General features: G+C 44.7%; 1 protein-coding gene across 3 annotated transcripts in view; it reads right to left on the bottom strand.

Annotated features, from left to right (window-relative positions):
* Positions 1 to 21764, bottom strand: part of PRKAG2 (protein kinase AMP-activated non-catalytic subunit gamma 2) — a 348191-nt gene that overhangs the window by 173151 nt on the left and 153276 nt on the right. For all 3 annotated transcript variants that reach the window (XM_069729758.1, XM_069729759.1, XM_069729760.1), the window contains exons 2-3: positions 20764 to 20835; positions 19688 to 19970 (exon numbers count right to left, since the gene is read on the bottom strand). In XM_069729758.1, coding sequence (XP_069585859.1) covers positions 19688 to 19970; positions 20764 to 20835 — 355 coding nt within the window. The remainder of the gene's footprint in view (positions 1 to 19687; positions 19971 to 20763; positions 20836 to 21764) is intronic.

The following is a 21764-nucleotide window of genomic DNA, read 5'->3' as shown; positions in this document are numbered from 1 at the left end:
GTTACCAAGAAAATCATTGGTAACACATTACGACGTAAAGATATATAGTCCTGCAGTGCCCGCAAGGTCCCTCTGCGCAAGAAGGCACATGTGCAGGTCTATCTGAAGTTTGCCAATGACCACATGAATAATTCTGTGAGTGATTGTGGTCAGATGAGACAAAAATTGAGCTCTTTGGCATTAACTCAACTTGCCGTGTTTGGAGAAAGAGAAATGCTGCCTATGACCCAAAGAACACCGTCCCCACTGTCAAGCATGGAGGTGGAAACATTATGCTTTAGGGTGTTTCTCTGCTAAGGGCACAGGACTTCTTTACCGCATCAGTGGGAGAATGGATGGAGCCATGTACCATAAAATCCTGAGAGTCAACATCCTTCCCTCCCCCAGTAGATTAAAAATGTAATGTTTGTGAAAAAATTGGCCCGCAAACTGGACCGATTTTCATGCACTGTCAAAATGGAGACGGCGGCAAAACAGGATGACACTCGGACCACACCTATCAAAGTGTGATCAAAATAATCGGCCCATTTTTCGTCATATGAGGAAAAATCAGAAGGGTGAATGAGCCTGAACAGTGGAGGACACTGAGGGCAGATGTAGCAGGACTGAATTTATTATTTAACCCATATGGGCAGCATTCAGTGTCAGACTGAAGAACATTGGGCCCACCAGAGGATTTCATTCTGAGGGCTCACCATTCTCCCCCACCGAAGAGCCCCATAGCAACTGCAAGGTTTGAACTATGAACTCTCCTGAAGGAGAAGCTAGGGCCCACCAGAGGATCCTCCAGTTTTCTGGGGGGCCACAGCTTAGAATGTAAAAGTAGTTCATTTTATTGAGCTCCTCTGTGCAGTACAATTGTTTTCATGCCGCCATGACTTATTACAACTGGTAATCCCAATGTAAAATATGTATAACTAGCTGAAGAGCCCGGCGTTGCCTGGGCATAGTAAATATCTGTGGTTAGTTATAGCACCTCACTTCTCTTATTTTCCCATCACGCCTCTCATTTTCCCAATCACATCTTTCATTTTCCCCCTCACATCTCTCATTTTCTCCCTCACACCTCTCATTTTCTCCCTCACTCCTCTCATTCCCCCCTAACACTTGTCATTTCAACCTCACATCTGTCAGTTTCTGATAACTCCACTATTTTTCCTCACTCCTCTCATTTTGCACTCACACCTTTTCATTTTCACCTCACACCTCATTTTCACCTCATCACCTCAGTATATACATGTTTGTCATCTCCCTTATATATAGTATACATGAGATGAGTTTTGTGTGGCAACATGCATGTAGCAACTTTTTGTGTGTCGAGTTGCATGTGATAGGCTAGTGTAGCAAGTTGTGTGCAGCAAGTTTTGCGCATGGCGAGTTTTGCGCGTGGCGAGTTTTATGTGTGGTGCCTTTTGAGTATGTGCAAGTTTTGTGTGAGGCAACTTTTGCATGTGTTGCAACTTTTGTGCATGTGGCAATTTTTCCGCGTGTGCAAGTTTTGCGTGTGGCGAGTTTTCCATGAGGTGAGTTTTGCACTTGTGGCGAGTTTTGCAAGAGCCTAGTTTTTGCATGTGGCGAGTTCTGCGCGTGGCGAGTTTTGAATGGCGACTTTTGTGTTTTGACTTTTATGTGGCGAGGTTGGTGTATGTGTGATGAAATGTGTGCTGAGGGTAATATGTGTTCAAGCACGTGGTAGTGTGTGGCTCATTTTGTGTGTGTGTTCATATCCCCGTGTGTGGTGAGTATCCCATGTCGGGGCCCCACCTTAGCAACTGTACGGTATATACTCTTTGGCGCCATCACTCTCATTCTTTAAGTCCCCCTTGTTCACATCTGGCAGCTGTCAATTTGCCTCCTACACTTTTCCTTTCACTTTTTCCCCATTATGTAGATAGGGGCAAAATTGTTTGGTGAATTGGAAAGCACGGGGTTAAAATTTCACCTCACAACATAGCCTATGACGCTCTCAGGGTCCAGACGTGTGACTGTGCAAAATTTTGTGGCTGTAGCTGCGACGCCTCCAACACTTTTCCTTTCACTTTTTTCCCCATTATGTAGATAGGGGCAAAATTGTTTGGTGAATTGGAACGCGCGGGGTTAAAATTTCGCCTCACAACATAGCCTATGACGCTCTCGGGGTCCAGACGTGTGACTGCAAAATTTTGTGGCTGTAGCTGCAACGGTGCAGATGCCAATCCCGGACATACATACATACATACACACACACATTCAGCTTTATATATTAGATTGCCTGAATGTTAGCCCCTGACCTCATGGCCTCACAGACCCTGTTAATACTCTTTCTTTGGACCATTTTTAGAGGTAAGGTCAAAGAAAGGTCAGGGTTTCTCTGAGGGATTTTCAAATGCAGTGATAACCAGTTTAGTCTGGTTTCTTTGGCGCCTGTTTTAACGGTTTTTGATTGGTTAATAACGTTCTTGGCGCTCTTTTTTGATCTATATAAACCCCTGTTTATGGTGTTTTTCTGTCAGTCTGTCAGCGCAAGAAGAAAAGAAGAGCCCACCCTCCCTCCCGTTATTTAATTTAGTTCGTCATATAGTTTACTTGTGGGAAAATCGCCAAATTATGGGTGGATTGGTTTTTATTGGATATTCTGGAATTTTGGATTGTTATATGAGGAATTTTATTTATTGGACATTTTAATGAGTTTTTATGTAACCCAAAATAAACTGCACGGCCATTTTTTATCCAACAATAAAATTGTTTTGTGTCTTTATTGGCATGAATGGGTTTTGTGAGGCCATGTCCCTCTTTTAGAAGTTGTAGAAGAGATGTGAGTGTTTGTGTACATTATGAGGGCATCGATCTGTGTGGGGGATCCGTGTGGATCATCATACTGCATGGGAGATTTCTGTGAGGGGCTTTACACTGCGTACGAGGATTTGAGAGGGCATAATACTGTGTGAGGCGGGTGTCATATTGAGTGGCAGGACTTCCACATCATACTGTGTGTAGAAGAGTATACTGTGGGGACATCATATTTTGCTTGATGAGCACTGTGAGCACATTTTAGTGTGTGTGAGAGAATGTACTTTGAGGACATCATACTGTATGGGGGGGAATGTAGAGGCATCATACTGTGCTGGGGAATTGTGGGGGCCATAAAAATAGTACCATACTGTGTGGGAACACATAAAGGAACAGGCGAAGGTGGGGCACTAACTAGTGTAAAATAAAATAAGTGTCCCTCTTTCTTATTTTTCACAATGATATATAATACCATATGCTATGAGATGTCTCTATCTCACTGCATAGTTTATAAGGTGAAAACATGTTTCAAGAAATCCTATTCAGTCAGAACTTGGCACATTCTAGCGGCAGACGGGGCAGCGCCATTGTAATACCTTTTAAATGATAGGCCACAGATTGATCCTCCGAGTGGTATTACCATTATGAAATTACACTCCTGCCTGTGAAGTCAACCCCGGCGCTGTCCTCAGTGATCAATCTGGAAGCTTATTAAATGTAATAATCCTGGAAAGTTGGCAATCTGAGAAGTGTACACAAATAACCCCTGTGAGCTTCTTACAGCACAAAAATCATTAAAAATTCATTTCACCACAAAGAGGCTTCTAGACTGAAACATTAAGAACCATTCTCACGCTGCCAAAATCTAACATCATGTATGAAACCAGTAGACTCAGTATGACTAAGTACTACGGGCTCTTCTGCATTATCAGACTATTATCTACAGATATAATGGATAATAGGATTTAGATAGTTAAAGGGGTTGTCCTGTCACCAGTCATGTGCCTGATGGCATGTAAAAATGCTCGCTCCCGATGACCACCCCATCTAAACATGCAGGCAATGACCAGATGAAGAAAAAAACGCTCATGTAGGGTGATCAGATGGTTTATGCCGGTGTAATAGACAAATTTAACCCCTGTCCAGATTAAATCAGGGTATAGTTTGGCCCAGGCCAGAGTATACCCCGGGGAATAAACTGTCGTAGGCCAAACTACACCCCGGGGTGTAAACTAGCCTAGGCCAAACTATGCCCCTCCAGGCAGCAATATACCCCGCTATTTTATGAGCCATTGTACGTACATTAGATAGATTTTAGATGCCATTTTTTAATAACTTAAAACTGACTTCCCCGTAGTGGTAAGGTATTTGTGTTTTTAATCACATGATGAAGATATGAAGATTGATCTTACAATACAATGTGACTGGTAATGGACAGCAGTCATTACATCTGAGATTACACTGTTGTCCATTAAGATCAGGGCTTTTCCCTTAAGGTACCTTCACACATAACGATTTCGTTAACAATATCATTGCAACGTCACGCTTTTTGTGACGCAGCAACGATCCCGCTAACGATCTCGTTATGTGTGACAGCGACCAACGATCAGGCCCCTGCTGGGAGATCGTTGGTCGCTGGGAATGATCAGGACCTTTTTTTGGTCGCTGATCACCCGCTGTCATTGCTGGATCGGCGTGTGTGACGCCGATCCAGCGATGTGTTCACTGGTAACCAGGGTAAATATCGGGTTACTAAGCGCAGGGCCATGCTTAGTAACCCGATATTTACCCTGGTTACCATTGTAGAAGTTAAAAAAAACCAAACAGTTCATACTCACATTCCGATGTCTGTCACGTCCCCCGGCGTCAGCTTCCCTGCACTGACTGTCAGCGCCGGCCGTAAAGCAGAGCCCAGCGGTGACGCCGGGGGACGTGACAGACATAGGAATGTGAGTATGTACTGTTTTTTATTTTTAACTTTTACAATGGTAACCAGGGTAAATATCGGGTTGGTAAGTCGTTTAGTGTAACAGTACCTTTAGAATACAATTGTAACTTGATCTGATCACTTCACTGGTTTTCTCCCCCTGTCTCTGATTGGTTGAAAAGTGTGCAGATCTCTTTCTATTATACTCACACACAGCTGCTTGTAATGTGTAACTACTGAGAAGTGCGGTAGATTGTTTATCTCATTATATCTTTGTGGAAGACTAATATTTTTACTGACTGAAATTTTTCTGTTTCAAGTAATAAAAGTCTGTGTGTTTAGAATTTAAAGATTTAAAGGGGTATTCCCATCTCCAAGATCCTATCACAACATGTAGTCGGTATAATTATAATATTAGCAAATACCCCGAAATAGAAATGTTAGTATAGTTTTTCTGATTCTTGTGTCTCTTTCTTCATTTGCAGGCTTTTCGGGACCTTAGGTATCCATGGTTATGATTACTGATAGAGTGACAGCTAGTTAGATAGTTGCTAGTAGTTGTAACCATGGATACCTAAGGTCCTGCAACCCCTGCACATAAGAAAGGAGTAGCAAATCAGAAGAATTATACTACATTTCTAATTGGGGGTATTTGCTGCTAATATTATTATTACAACTATTACCTATTGTGATAGGCTCTAGGAGATGGGAGTACCCCTTAAAGTACCAACTTCTTGCAAATGTTCTTAGCCTTGTTGATACCTGGTCTCTGAAATCAAGGTAACGCATCTCTTAAAGTCAGTCTCCAGATTGTCTGTACTTCACTGCTGTCCTTGCTACAAGTCCCAGTTTGCATACGTCTCTGCTATTAAACATTGCCCTGCTGGAACATACAGGACTGCTATGACTTCTCTGCTAGTCCTGTGTTTAACAATTGCACTGCTGGAAGATACCAAACTGAAGTCCTGTGATTAACTGCTCCCCTGTTAGAAGACACAAGCTCCCTACACAGTTATTATATACGCACACCTGCCTCTGCTTCGTCAGTGTTACCTGCTCCTCTTACTAGTCTGCTGTCCTGCAAATCCTGCTCTCCTGGTTCTTGCTGATCCGCGTCTTGTCTGTCAAGACCTGCTCTGCTGCACCATCGCCTCTGGTCCGTGTTGCTCACCCTGACCTATGGCTTAGAGAATCTGTCGTGAAGTGAGCTCCTAACAATGCCATCATTTTTATAGAACTCTGTTCCTCTAACGTTTGTAGCCATCTATTACTATTACCATCTATTACTAAAAAAAAGAAAGATGTTGATGAAAATATTGCAGTGACATAAATTATAAAATGACATCAGTCACTACAATAGTGAAAACCTTGTTTGACATTGTCGCACATTTCAAGCATGATTACTTTTGTTTGCATAGTGATCTATACTACAGTGCCATAAAGATAACACTTATATAAGCTTTCTTTTCTCTCAGTGAATTGTGATCATTACATCTAAACAGAGGTCATAACTAAATAAGAAATAATATCCTTACCTGTACTGCTTAGCTGTGCTCAGAACACAGGGAGGAATGGGAGCAAATAGCAGCCGGACAATGGTCTGAGTTGTCTTCTGCTGAGCAGCACATTGTCATTGTCATGAAAGGAATGTGTATGTGGCTACTTTCACATAAAAGAGAGGTGAATTGCACAGTTGTAATAAATTAGAAATTCCAGGAGGACATATGAATGTATTTACTATGGTTTATTTATATTAAGTAAAAATCAAACCCTTCAAATCAAGCACAGGAGCTTGGCACAGCCTAGCAGTTCAGTGCATCTTGCCACCTACTGTACTTGTTTTGGACCTATTTAGATGATAATAAAGCTAAATTATATGGACGCTTGATTTAGACCACCATAAGTAAAGGTACCGTCACACTAAGCGACGCTGCAGCGATACCGACAACGATCCGGATCGCTGCAGCGTCGCTGTTTGGTCGCTGGAGAGCTGTCACACAGACCGCTCTCCAGCGACCAACGATCCCGAGGTCCCCGGTAACCAGGGTAAACATCGGGTAACTAAGCGCAGGGCCGCGCTTAGTAACCCGATGTTTACCCTGGTTACCATCGTAAAAAAAACAAACAGTACATACTTACATTCAGCTGTCTGTCCCTTGCCGTCTGTTTGCTGCACTGACTGCTGGCCGTAAAGTGAAAGCAGAGCACAGCCACAGCGGTGAGTCACCGCTGTGTGACTCACCGCTGTGCTGTGCTTTCACTTTCACTTTGCGGCCAGCAGTCAGTGCAGCAAACAGACGGCAAGGGACAGACAGCTGAATGTAAGTATGTACTGTTTGTTTTTTTACGCTGGTAACCAGGGTAAACATCGGGTTACTAAGCGCGGCCCTGCGCTTAGTTACCCGATGTTTACCCTGGTTACCAGTGAAGACATCGCTGAATCGGTGTCACACACACCGATTCAGCGATGTCTGCGGGGAGTCCAGCGACGAAATAAAGTTCTGGACTTTCTTCCCCGACCAGCGATCTCCCAGCAGGGGCCTGATCGCTGCTGCCTGTCACACTGGACGATATCGCTAGCGAGGACGCTGCAACGTCACGGATCGCTAGCGATATCGTCTAGTGTGACGGTACCTTTACAACAATCTCAATCCTAAACCACCAAGAAGATTAAGCCTTAACTTAACCTGTGACCTTCAGGGATATTAAGAATCAACCCATAACAACTTTAAAGCGGTGCTTCTTAAATTGTAAGGTGCCCCTACTGATGGTGACTCCCAGATACTTGGCTTGGGGGGTAGGGGCAATTTTTACAGAATGAGTTCCTGATTTAGCAAAATAATTTGTTAGGGGTCGAGTTCCCGCTTCTGCACTGGGGGAATCTCGAGCCACTTCCGCTGCGGTCTCCCATTCTTGTCCAGCCGCAGTGGAGCCTGCTCAGCAAGGACGTCGGTCCCAGCGTCTTGCTCATTCTCACTCTGTTCAGAGAGTTAGTGCTGCTTCTCCAGTCTCTGCCATTAAAGTCAGTACTGGTCAGCAGCGAGCGGACTTCTCTGGGACTAAGTCCTTGTCTGCATGTACTGAGCATGCCCAGCGTAAGGTCTCCCGTTGGAGATCGAGGGTCATGTGCTCAGGCTCTGCAGCACATTCCATTGGTCCTCTTGGCAGGTCCTAGAAGGGCAAAAGTGCTGTGGCCACTTCCTGTGCTGCTCCTATATAAACTGCGCATGACCGCACGGCCATGCGCTAGTATTGTCTAACAATTGTTGATGTGTGTATGTTGTGAGTGCAAGTCGTCCTTGGTAACCCCTTCCCTATTGAATGTCTGTTCGCGGAAGGTGTATGGCTGCTACCTAGCGCCCGACTTAGCCTACAGCACTAGACACACATCTCAGCGTCCTGTAGCTGTGCCTGCCAGTACGGCGCCGTGCGCCTGCCTTGCGCTTTCCATACCCGAGTCTGGGTGGTTAGTGGCGTCCGTTAGTGCGGCATCGCTCGCACTCTTGTGCACTTATACTTCTTAAGGTTCTCTACACACCCAGTTGCGGTGTTACGCCAGCAAGGGTCTAATCGGGCTCCAATCCCTTCTGGGGTTAAGTCCGCTGACCACTTGCTCGCGCACTAGTGCGGTACTGCGGTCCTGTGGATTAACAGGATCGCTTTCTTCACGCTGGGTGAGGTTTAACCCACGCGTGTATCCTTTAGTGTACCGCCATATTGTCCGTCTTGCTAGCTGCAGGGTCTTTTACCTGCACGGTGGACCTCGGACTGCGAACGCACCTAGTTTCGTACCATCTATACATGGTGCGTTCCGCCAGTCCTTAACATAATACTAGCGCCAAGGTCTGGCTAGTATGGCGGACATTCAGCAATCTTTGCGGTATATCCAGCAGTTGGAGGGTAGGTTGAAGGTTCTCGAGAACTCAACCTCAGCTGTGGATGTTACCGCAGTTGCTGTAAAGGCTGCTGGCGTGGCGGCAGCAACCTTGTCCACTGCCACCCCTGTTCCGACATTATCCCGCCTCCCGTTGCCAGAAAAATTTTCTGGAGATTGCAAAACTTGTAGGGGATTCGTGAGTCAGTGCTCTATCCACCTCGAGCTCCTGGCTGCACGTTTTCCTACAGAGCGGGCTAAGGTGGGATTTATTGTCTCGCTGTTGTCGGACAGGGCGTTGGAGTGGGCTACGCCGCTGTGGGAGCGTGATGATCATGTGGTGCAGAGTGCTCCGTTGTTTCTGGGCACGCTGAAAAAGGTCTTTCTAGGACCTCAACTCACCCATGATACAGCGCTCCAACTACTGGCATTAACTCAGGGTGAGTCCTTGGTCAGCAATTTTTCCGTCCGATTCCGTACTTTAGCTTCCGAGCTGGAGTGGTCGGATAAAGCCCTTATCCCCATATTCTGGAGGGGCCTGGCTGACCATGTTAAGGACGCTCTGGCCACTAGGGAGATTCCTGCCACACTGGAGGAGTTAATATCTATTTCTACTCGTATAGACCTCCGTTTTAACGAGCGGAGGTTGGAACGAGCCCAGTGTAGGCAGAGGTTTCGGCTGGCTCCTACCTTCGCCAAACCTTTGAAATCTCCAGTCCAGGCATCTGAGTCACATGAGACCCTGGAGGTGACACGAGCGGGATCCAAGTCTCAGTCCGCTCGTGCACATAAGGTTCGTCATGTTTGCCAGCAGTCAGGACGTCTTGCCTCCAAGAGTCCTCAGCGGTCGGGGAAACGTCAGCGTCTAGTGGCAGTTGGAGGAGGTACACTAGACACGGCGACGTTTGCCTCAAAGTTGTCCTTCAAGGGGACAATTACCATAGGCCCATCCACTCTCACGGTCGAGCTATGCTTGGACTCTGGGGCAGAGGGTAACTTTATGTCCTCCGCCTTTGCCCAGCGTCACGCAATACCCTTGGTGATGCTCGCCCAGCCAGTGACCGTTCGAGTGGTAAATGGGTCAACACTACCTTCACTGATTACCCACCAAACCATTCCTTTCACCCTATCTGTGTCTCCATCACATCAGGAGATAATCTCCCTATTAGTCATTCCTGAGGGAATTGATGAGGTCCTGTTGGGGATGCCATGGCTTCGCTACCATTCTCCTCATATTGAGTGGTCCTCTGGGAGAATTTTGGGATGGAGTAAATCCTGTGAGGGTAGATGTCAGAGGGAGTGCGTTCAGGTTGCTACTACACAGGTACCCGCAGATCTTTCCTCTCTCCCCAAGCACTATTGGTCCCATGCAGACGTGTTCTCCAAAAGAGCTGCGGAGACCCTTCCGCCTCACCGCCCCTATGACTGTCCTATTGACCTCTTGCCTGGTGCTGAGCCTCCCCGGGGTCGAGTCTACCCGTTATCTCTCCCGGAGACGGAGGCAATGTCCCAGTATATTCAGGAGAATCTGGCAAGAGGATTCATTAGGAAGTCAGTGTCACCGGCAGGGGCTGGGTTCTTCTTCGTACAGAAGAAGACTGGAGACTTACGTCCATGCATAGACTACAGGGGTCTTAACGCAATTACCGTTAAGAACAAGTACCCATTACCCCTGATATCTGAGCTCTTTGATAGGCTACGGGGAGCAAAGGTATTTACAAAGTTAGATCTGCGGGGTGCTTACAACCTGATTCGCATCCGTGAGGGGGATGAATGGAAGACGGCTTTTAACACCAGGGATGGGCACTATGAATATCTAGTGATGCCCTTTGGGCTCTGTAATGCCCCAGCCGTTTTCCAAGACTTTGTGAACGACATCTTTCGGGATATGCTCACCACCTCGGTCGTAGTCTATCTGGATGACATTCTCATCTACTCTCCAGATATAGACTCCCATCGGAGAGATGTTCGCAAAGTCTTCGACCTCTTACGGGCAAACTCCCTCTACGCTAAGTTGGAGAAGTGTGTGTTTGAGCAGGAGTCCTTGCCTTTCCTTGGATATATCATTTCTGCCCAGGGTTTGGCTATGGATCCTGCCAAGCTACAGGCTGTAATGGACTGGCAGGAACCCCATTCTCTTAAAGCGGTGCAGCGCTTTATGGGGTTCATTAATTATTATCGCCAGTTCATTCCACACTTCTCAACTTTGGTAGCTCCCTTGGTCGCCCTCACCAAGAAGGGAGCAAATCCCAAGTTGTGGTCAGAGGAGGTCTCCAAGGCCTTTCTCTCGATTAAGTCACACTTCGCTAGCGCTCCCATCCTACATCGCCCCGATGTAGATAAACCATTCATCTTGGAGGTGGATGCCTCATCCGTTGGTGCTGGAGCAGTCCTTTTCCAAAAGGATGCTCAAGGTCGGAAGCATCCTTGCTTCTTCTTCTCCAAGACCTTCACACCAGCGGAGAGGAATTATTCCATCGGGGACAGGGAGTTGCTAGCTATGAAGTTGGCTTTTTCAGAGTGGAGACACCTCTTGGAGGGAGCTCGCTTTCCCTTCCAAGTCTTCACTGACCACAAGAACTTGGTGTATATACAGACGGCCCAGCGGCTGAATTCTCGCCAGGCTAGATGGTCCCTGTTCTTCTCCCGGTTCCATTTTACTCTCCATTTTCTCTCCGGGGAGAAGAACGTTCGTGCCGACGCTCTCTCCCGCTCCGTAGTGTCATCTGAGGAGGAGGAGGAGCCTCGGCTTATTGTCCCTTCTGAGAGCCTGAGAACTGTAGCTCCGGTTTCGCTAGAGTCTGTGCCCCCGGGCAAGACTTTCGTGCCAGCTAACTTGCGACCGGAGGTTCTCTCTTGGGCTCACTCCTCCAGAGTGGGGGGGCATTTTGGGACCAAGAGGACATCAGAGCTTTTGGCGAGAACATACTGGTGGCCGCATATGGCCCGAGATGTCAGGGACTACATTCAGGCGTGCGTTTCTTGCGCCCAGAATCGGTCTCCTCGGCAACGGCCTGCTGGGTTGCTTTACCCTCTACCGGTGGCAGACAGGCCCTGGGAGATGGTCGGAATGGACTTTGTGGTGGGTCTACCCAAGTCGCGTGGCTGCTCCATTATTTGGGTTGTCACTGACCATTTCTCTAAGATGGTGCATTTGGTGCCGCTTCCTCGGTTACCCTCAGCACGGGCCTTGGCGGTGTTGTTCGTTAAACACGTTTTCCGTTTGCATGGTATGCCTGATAAAATTGTCAGCGATCGGGGTCCCCAGTTCGCATCTCGGTTTTGGAGAGAGCTCTGCCGTTTACTCAGCATAGAGTTAAACCTCTCCTCTGCTTACCATCCCGAGACGAATGGGTTGGTGGAGAGAACCAACCAGACTCTGGTGACATATTTGCGACATTTCGTCTCTGCTAGGCAGGATGACTGGGCATCTTTGCTACCTTGGGCGGAATTTGCCCTGAACAACGCCGTAGCCGATTCCACTGGTCAAACTCCTTTTCTCCTTAATTACGGCCAGCATCCGCGTGTCCCTGTGCCCATGCCCGTGTCCTCCACCGATTCTAGGGTGGCAGACTGGGCGGTGGAGGCACGTGACATCTGGGACCGCACACAGGATGCTATCCGGGCCTCCAAGGAGAGAATGAGGGTTTCGGCTGATACACACCGGCGCCCCGCTCCGGTCTTTGCTCCCGGCGACTTAGTGTGGCTCTCCGCCCGTAACATCAGGCTGCGAGTTGAGTCCACTAAGTTTGCTCCTCGCTACATTGGCCCGTTTAAAGTTTTGGAACAGGTCAACCCTGTGGTTTACCGTTTGGCCATTCCTCCACGCCTTGGTATCACCGATACCTTTCACGTTTCCCTCTTAAAGCCCGTTCGTTTGTCTCGGTTTTCTGAGTCATCTGCTGGGACATCGGGTTCATCCACGGATGAATTTGAGGTGAATGCTATTGTGGGAAGCAAGGTGGTACGTGGTAAAAAATTTTTTTTGGTGGATTGGAAGGGTCATGGTCCAGAGGATAGAACCTGGGAGCCTGTGGAGCACATTCGGGCTCCGCAGCTCATTGCTGCCTTTGAACGTAGCGAGGCCCAAGGAGGGGGGGGCCCTAGGAGGGGGGGTAATGTTAGGGGTCGAGTTCCCGCTTCTGCACTGGGGGAATCTCGAGCCACTTCCGCTGCGGTCTCCCATTCTTGTCCAGCCGCAGTGGAGCCTGCTCAGCAAGGACGTCGGTCCCAGCGTCTTGCTCATTCTCACTCTGTTCAGAGAGTTAGTGCTGCTTCTCCAGTCTCTGCCATTAAAGTCAGTACTGGTCAGCAGCGAGCGGACTTCTCTGGGACTAAGTCCTTGTCTGCATGTACTGAGCATGCCCAGCGTAAGGTCTCCCGTTGGAGATCGAGGGTCATGTGCTCAGGCTCTGCAGCACATTCCATTGGTCCTCTTGGCAGGTCCTAGAAGGGCAAAAGTGCTGTGGCCACTTCCTGTGCTGCTCCTATATAAACTGCGCATGACCGCACGGTCATGCGCTAGTATTGTCTAACAATTGTTGATGTGTGTATGTTGTGAGTGCAAGTCGTCCTTGGTAACCCCTTCCCTATTGAATGTCTGTTCGCGGAAGGTGTATGGCTGCTACCTAGCGCCCGACTTAGCCTACAGCACTAGACACACATCTCAGCGTCCTGTAGCTGTGCCTGCCAGTATGGCGCCGTGCGCCTGCCTTGCGCTTTCCATACCCGAGTCTGGGTGGTTAGTGGCGTCCGTTAGTGCGGCATCGCTCGCACTCTTGTGCACTTATACTTCTTAAGGTTCTCTACACACCCAGTTGCGGTGTTACGCCAGCAAGGGTCTAATCGGGCTCCAATCCCTTCTGGGGTTAAGTCCGCTGACCACTTGCTCGCGCACTAGTGCGGTACTGCGGTCCTGTGGATTAACAGGATCGCTTTCTTCACGCTGGGTGAGGTTTAACCCACGCGTGTATCCTTTAGTGTACCGCCATATTGTCCGTCTTGCTAGCTGCAGGGTCTTTTACCTGCACGGTGGACCTCGGACTGCGAACGCACCTAGTTTCGTACCATCTATACATGGTGCGTTCCGCCAGTCCTTAACATAATTGACTTGTTCTGTGGTTTTGGTATTGTGATACTGGGCTCAGAAAACAAATCAAAGGTAAACTGAGCAATATTTACCACTGTGGCCCAGGCAACACCATGTTCCTACTGGTCAAACCAGAAAGAGTCCTACGATCATAATTGCCAATAGACATAAGTTGATGGATCCACGGATGATCGTTTTCGTCAAACTTCCTGAAATACACAGGTCCCTGTAAATTTGAACACCCTGTCATTCAATTCACAAGGATCACCCCAGAAGAGCAGACAGTGAAATTTCACACACTACTGAAGACACAGAAAGCAGGCTAACTACATCAGGTGTAATACCAGGCAGCTATCACATCACATGGTCTAGCCCAGCCAATCCTTCTGGACTATTATAGCCAGTATTAAACATATGGACCAGTCAATCACCACCATTTTAGGTTTTTCCAGCACACAGGTCATTCCACATAGTGATATAAAAAGACTAATCTGATTGTGGTGTACTAACTACTTCAGTGCTAAAGCACATTGAAAATGGGTGCGATAGTATCAGTCTGTGAATAATAATCAAAGATTCAAGTGATCGATAGGGAAGTGCTGTACCTGCATAGTCACTCGATGTGATTCTAAATTGATTGATCCGTGATATACCACAGTAACAGCACCTGAATACCAGCATTTTTTTCATTCACACACTGCAAACATGGAGGACAATATTAAACACCTCAGTGTTAACTTTGTTTCTAAACAAAAATCCTGAAACCAAGGCTTGTGTGTCACAGAAAGTGAGCTTCCTGCATTGCTAAATTTGGCAAGGCATAATTTTTTATGAATAAATTGAAGAAATCTGAAGAAAACCTCCATAATCCAGCAATTTAAAGACAACTGTCTACTTCAAAGTATGCGTGTTGTAAAAACAATGTTCGCATTTTTACACACTTCCTTGTAGTAGTGCAATATTATCCCTGTACATGCCACCCAAATATCGCTGTTAATTACCAGTAGTTACCATCTATTTTTCACGAACCACATAGGTTGAGGTCATTTGGTCATTAATAAGACTGTGTTTGCATTCAAGGGTTCAAAATGGGCTCAGTAGCAGACCTCAGAATGTTATACATATACTTTCCGGACAATTTGAAGCTTCTCTGTATTGCGTTTTGTAAAAATGTATTTGCCACAAATCATTTGGATTTTTGTGATGAGGGGGCCCAGGAGTCAAGTGACAAAATTTGGACTGATGACTAGTATGTAAGTTAGAGCAGCACAAATATTACTGATAAAGGGTTATTCCAAAAATGGATTCCCCAGTGATCCAGAGATTGGGGCTAAGGATCGCTGTCTTCAACGGGGCAGAGGTGCCCAATCTATGCTTCATTCATTGTTTCTGGGACTTCTGTAAATAGCTGCAAGCTGTACTTCGCAGTCCCATAAACAATGAATATCTGGAGTGCATAGTGTTGGGCTACTATTTTCTCCCATGTTCAACTGGAGAGGTAAATTGGCAGACACAACTCAGAAAATTATAACATTATGATGCTTTTTCAGTTAAATGACAATATATATGGAAGTACAGTATATGTTACACTAACTGCGTTCACCGATACAAGAATTCATACATAATACAGATATGAATACATTTATTTAGTTCATTCTCCATGATTTTTTTATATTGCAATGTTGAATGTTTTATTTAATCTAGGAATTGCAGATAGAGAGAAAGTGAATGGCTCTGACCTTGTTAATTATTTACATTGGGGACCTGTGTGTGAAGTCCTTCCAGTGATACTTTTACTAAGAATTTGAGGATTTTCTGCTCAACCTCGGGGTCTGTGTTTTCGAGTTACAACAAACAAGTGGGTCAGCTAGTAAAATTTCCTAGTAGTAATGCCTCTCTTGGCTGCACCCATGAAGCTGTGGATAGGACACAGAGAGATATTCTGCCCATTCATTCTCCCTCGTCCTCTTCTCTCTCTGTAAACAAAATTCATAATAATGATTGAAGATCTTCTTTAAGTTGTCCATAAGTCTTAAAGTAATGCTAGCAGTCTCGTTTTCAAAGTTTTTAAAGGGATTGTCAAGGGCCTTGGTTTGGTAACAAAAATTAAGATTAATTTAAGAAAAACTTTGCTACAAAAGTACAAACTCATTAATAACTCCCAAATCTCTGCTTACAGGACTCCAGCCCAATGGCCCTCATACATTAGGACTGTGTTTGGGTTTATACTAACTTTTATGTCCAACTTTATCCTGCACAAAATTCCCAGCATTGATGGCTCCCACTATCATATGTGTAGGTCCACTTTAAGGGTTTAATTAGTTAGTGAGAAAGAAACTAAATGTCCTCTTTAATTACTAATATTATTGTTCCCACAGAGCCCCTAATTCTTCATTAACTAAACTTGAATCTGATTAAACAGACGATCCGATTAAAAAGACTAGATTATGTTCCAAGCACTTCAGGACACCTCTATCCCACTGTGATTTATACCTAAAACACATAATCTTTTCAGTAATTATTAATTAATCCAGAAGTCATTATGCCACAATCATGTTTTTTTCCCTATGTCTCATTAGAAAATGAGTCTAAAGTCTAAACGAAGAGGCTATCCTGCAGAGGCAATCCCTTTCTATATGTCCTATGTGACGCTACTTACTTCTCACAGCCAAGCAGTGAGTCAGAATGGTCAAGGAGTCCAAGGTCAGTAGCCAGGAGGGTACATCATAAACAGAAGAAAGAGACCAAAGCATAGTCAGGTAATGTTCCGAGTTCAGAGTACCGGGAGGATAACGGATCAGAGCTGAAGGGGTTAAACGGGCAGATATTCAGAACGAAGTCCAAGGTCAGGCAACAGATCAAGCATACAGAACTCAAGGCCCAGGAGAATAAACCTCACAAGCTGACTGTACATCTGGAAGAGTTCTTTGAGACACAGCTCAGTTAAGTAGCATGGCAATTACCTGGAATAATGAACACTTGGAGACAGCCGATGCCTCCCAGTCTCAGATTGGATAGTCGAGCTGTCAATCAACATACTGACAGCGCAGGCCACTGTACCAGATTGGACGGCCGAGCTGTCAGTAACTGCATCCCAGACACCCTGAGGGGTGGAACATGACATCCTAGTAGAGGTCATTGAAGGGAGTCTCACAGCAGCGGAATTAGCACGTTCATATGTTACATGGTTGGTCATTAATTTGGATGGCCAACATGTACCACTCATATTCCCCTGCACAGGTTAATGTATGGCTACCTACTATTAACAGCAGCGATTGCTGGCATCTGTCCAATGTGTAAAGGACAAAGCTTCTGAATCGACCCCAAAGCCCCTGGCACGCTCCATGATGGATATATCCATCATGGGGCATTAAGCCTTAGAAAAAATAGAGACACTGGTATTTCACTGGGCCAGTTCAACCTGTAGTATTATCTGTCTATGTGATCTGTATTGATGCTATTATTGTTGAACTTTTACCATGTTTCTCAATATTTCTAAGCCACGTACCCCCTATTGAAGTATATTTCATCAATGTATCCCATGGGCCACGATCATACACCTACTGTATTTATTGCACCTCATGATGACTTTGTGAATTCCTCCAGGGACTTACAATACCAGTCACATTTTGGAAACATCTGTTTATGCAATGGTTTTCCCTGTTCTTATTGGAATATGCACATTATAGTTTCAGACTAAAGGCAGCAAAATCACAAAAGAACACATTTGGAAACCAGGAAACACATGTGAATCAAACCAGAATGTGTTAAACCTTAGGTTCTTCAAAGTATCACTTTCTGATGACATGCTTACACACACTTGACTTTCTCAAGAATTTTCATCAGTCACCTGCAATGGCTTTCCAACAGACTCAAAGACATACTCAGGGGCACTGAACACTTGTTAGCTGCTTTGCCTTGGGTCAACTCATCCCAAACCATTCCTATTAGGTAGAGGTTGGGTGATTGTGGAAGCCATATCATCTGGCATAGCACTTCATCCCTCTCTTTTTTTGGTCACATAACTCATACATAATCTGAGGGTGTGATTTGGGTCATTGTCCTCTTGCAACTGATGCACAAATGAAACTATCTGACTACTTCCCAGCCTTACACTCCTCAACACCGCTAAAGGTGGCACATGTCAAAAGCTAGATGCAGAGCAGATAAGGAGTGGCTCAGACTGTTATATACAGGTGCTCAGGAAAAATATCTTAAAAATCCGGCACACTGTTTTTCCAAACACGGTGAAATTTATTAGAAATGTAAATTTATTTCATTTCGTATTCCAGCAAAATGCGCACAAAAAGGACCAAAAAGGTACATAAAGAAGGTATCAAGATCCGCATGAGGTAGGTATCATATTTCAATGTTTCGGCTATAGCATTAGCCTTTATCAAGAGATACCAAAAGGATGTGACTCGAGTGCTCAGGAAGGTCCGGAGTGCGGTGTCAAAAGCTAAACATTCCACTAAAATCCTTCCCATTATTAGGCAGATCTCATAGACCAAATGAGGCATTGTAAAAATCCACGTTGGAATTGTATAATTTATTTGGAAAGTTTTCCTGATATTAAAATATGTAGTTCATGAGTCCAACTCTTGGTTTCATAAAATGCTTATCTTAAGGGGCTATTACAGCTCCACTCACAAGTTCAAACGAAAGGTGAATGACACCTGTGAGATCAAGTAATTAGAATAGGATAGGTTCACGACGGTAAGTCATTGGAAAAGGACAGGTGGACGATACCTGCCACTCCGGTATTCGTCCATATATCAGGTAAATGTGATGTCACTGGCCCTGCTTACCTCATGATGCAGAAGTGGGCAGTGCGGGGACACCCCTTCAATATGAAGATTAGACAGCTACTCTGACTTGGATTTTCAAAGTAATAAGGTATTAAATCTGTTAAGTTTGTATTGTCAAAGCTAATGTCATACAGGATCTGCTTTAAGCTCAGCTCCTCGGTCTCTCTTTCCTAGTTCCCTCCAGGCTGACATAATTTTGTCAGAACTCCACCCAATCAGCGATGCTGTTGACCTACACCGCTGCAGTCTGCTCTATGGTCAAGCTACCTATATCCAAGTCTGATTTGTCGCTGAGTCAGATTCCTTGTCGGCAGAACAACATCACTGCGCCACCTTGTATTGTTCGCCTCAGCATTTTAGGCGATCCGCAAAACATTCAGAAATTACTCTTCTCTCTGCATCTTTAAATTAGGAATTACTCAATTTATGCCACAGAGCAACACAATCCATTATTGGGAAAACCTGCAATGCAGGAACACAAGTACGGCCTACATGTACATTTACAACCATATTTATTCTCAACAAAGAAACTGGTAACCGACAAAAAAACGGTTGCAATCCCATTCCGCTGCCAACATAGAGAGCACACAGTTAACCTTTCTTCCAATTGAACATTTTTTTGTGGCGGCATAATATATGAGAGCACAGTGCCTGTCATAGACAGTCCGCTCCTATATAGTCTACGAGTTGCTGTTTTCATCCTCCTAAGTAGAAATAGGTCGTCAGGAATGTGCTGTATGAACATTCCCCATTTCACCCTATTCAGGATGGTATTAGGATTTAGTTATATGTTTTATTTCTATCGCTGTAAAGAGCTGCTGATCAAGCAGAAGCCGAAGAAAACATCCGGCTAGCTGAAGTTACTAGCCCCCGGCATCTATTATTGGCAGCTCCATCACATAGTTCTATTTATATTACCCTCCTCCTTCAGGGCAAATGCAAAAAATAAATCAGGCAATTACATAAATAACTTTTGGTATTTTTACACGTCTGCCTCCTTGCATACCTCCCATCCATAGGCACAGCTTCAGGGGTGTAACTGTAGGAGAGGCAAATTTGCACCAAGGCTTACAAACTTTGAAGTTACACCTCAGTACAACTTCCTTATAAAAAAAAACTCAGAAATCAAGCGCCTCTTACACTTCACAGCTACGTAATTTTCTACAGAATTATTAAAAAAACTTTGCATAAAAAGATTGAAGAACTTTTAGCCAACTTACCTTTTCTTGATCGCGTAAAGAATTTAATGCCGCCAGGTGAGGTAGATTGGTTAGAGTTGGAGGATGTAGAATCTTTGGAAGAAGATCTAAATATGCCGCTAAAGCTCATACGCCGGGGTGATCGGGGAGGCGACTCCTGGTGTGGGAACGGAAACACAGTTTTTGGTGATCCAGGGCTGTATTTTGATTTTACTGGTGCAGATAATGGACTAGATGGTCGATTTTGCAAAGCTCTTGGGAAAAAGCTTTTTGAAGGGCTCCCCGTACTGCTGGGTTCTTCTGTCTAATGAAGGCAAAGAAAATATTTAGAATTGAGCTAAAAGATAAAATGTTCTATACACAATAATCACGAGCAGCACGAATTAGACACTGTGTGCCTACTTTGAAATGCTGCGGATTTTCGGAGAAACAAAAATTTGAAAAGCTGGCAAGGTATTTCATGTCTTGAATGACTAGCCCAAGGTCGGTCTCCTGCCAAGCTTCTCCCCGCCCTTGCTCCCCAAAACTGACAGGTCTATACTTGTAGAAGAAATTTTTGATGCAAACATACCACCATCTGTAAAAAAGCTGAAGTTGAAAAGAGGATGGCTTCTACAAATGGATAATGATTCTAAACACATGTAAAAATACACAATATACTACCTCAAAAGGCGCAAGCTGAAGTTTAACAATGTCCCTTACAGTCCCTTGATCTGAACATCATTGAAAATCTGTGGCTAGAACTCAAAATAGCAGTGTATGCAAGACGACCCAGGAACCTCACAGAATCGGAAGAATATATGGATGAAAATCCCTCAAACAAGAATTGAAAGACTCTTGGCTGCCTAACTGTTAACCATGCAGGGTGCCCAAAGTTTTGCATCTGCTCATTTTACTTTTTGTAATTTTTAAAATGTAAAAGATGAATTTCTGTTTGCCTAAAATAGAAAGGAAATGTGTCATCTTTAACTTTAGGCCTTTTAGAGATCATTTCATCTTCAACTTGCTTAACTGTTCACAATAACTGTAATTTTGATCAGTAGTTCCAAAACTTTAACGTGCCACTGCAAGCAAATATATTTTTGCACTGCACATACCTTGCGAGAAGCATTTTTTTCTGAACTGTCCAAGTCTCCATCCAAAAAGGGCATAGCAAAGGAGCTGAGATCCTGAAAGGTGAAAAATAAACACTCTTATAATATTGACAGGTATATCTAAGAAATAAGGAACCTAATCTCAGATATGTCACTAGGAATCATGCTGATATATAAAGATAACTTTTCAGACTTTGATAATATGTACAATCAGACTAATCTCGATAGTTGCTGGCAATAGTTTTAGTGTATAAATACTTGTACATTGACACTTTAGAAATTTTAATTCATTTTTTCAAGACCAGTTGTAAAAATTGTACATGTTATAGAAACATGTAAAGGCACCCTAAGGCTATGTGCAAATAAAAAAAAAATTGCACAAAGAGCTCCCGAATCGGATCCTGTAGTATAAGAGCACGGAAATCCATTCTGGCCAAAAATCCAAGTATAAAGTAATTTTCCCGATCCCGTTGAAATTGAAGACTTTATTTAGAAAAAATTAAAAAAATAGTTTCATATGGATTCTATAGTTGTAACCGTGCATAAAGCAGCTACGTGTTTCATCCGCTAACCTGCGTACTTTATCAGAGCTAGAGATAGTGAGGTCTCTCCGATCAGAAATAAAACCCGTCAATTAGACACAGGTGACAGACAAATCATGTGACGCACACATGACGGAAAGTCATGTGATATGCAAATCTATCATAAGTGAAATGGATCAGAACAACAAAATAAAATAAGAAACAATAAATCGGATAAGGAAAATGCATAAAACAATATACATATTAAGTCAATTAAAATCAATAATGAAACATGATTTCCCTGTGCATGCTTAAATAATGGGAAATCGCTTCAAAAGGAACCTGAAGACCTACCTCTTCCAACAAGCCGACATCCTGCAGTTACCACCAAACAGCTACACGACCAGCCCTACCCTCACCTACTGTATCCTCACCCATCACTTGTAGATTGTGAGCCCTCATGGGCAGGGTCCTCTCTCCTCC

The sequence above is a fragment of the Ranitomeya imitator genome, chromosome 6 (genome assembly GCF_032444005.1).
Source record: "Ranitomeya imitator isolate aRanImi1 chromosome 6, aRanImi1.pri, whole genome shotgun sequence".
Lineage (NCBI taxonomy): Eukaryota > Metazoa > Chordata > Amphibia > Anura > Dendrobatidae > Ranitomeya > Ranitomeya imitator.
The sequence above is the reverse complement of the archived record's forward strand: the minus strand, read 5'-3'. Positions and strand labels throughout refer to the sequence as shown.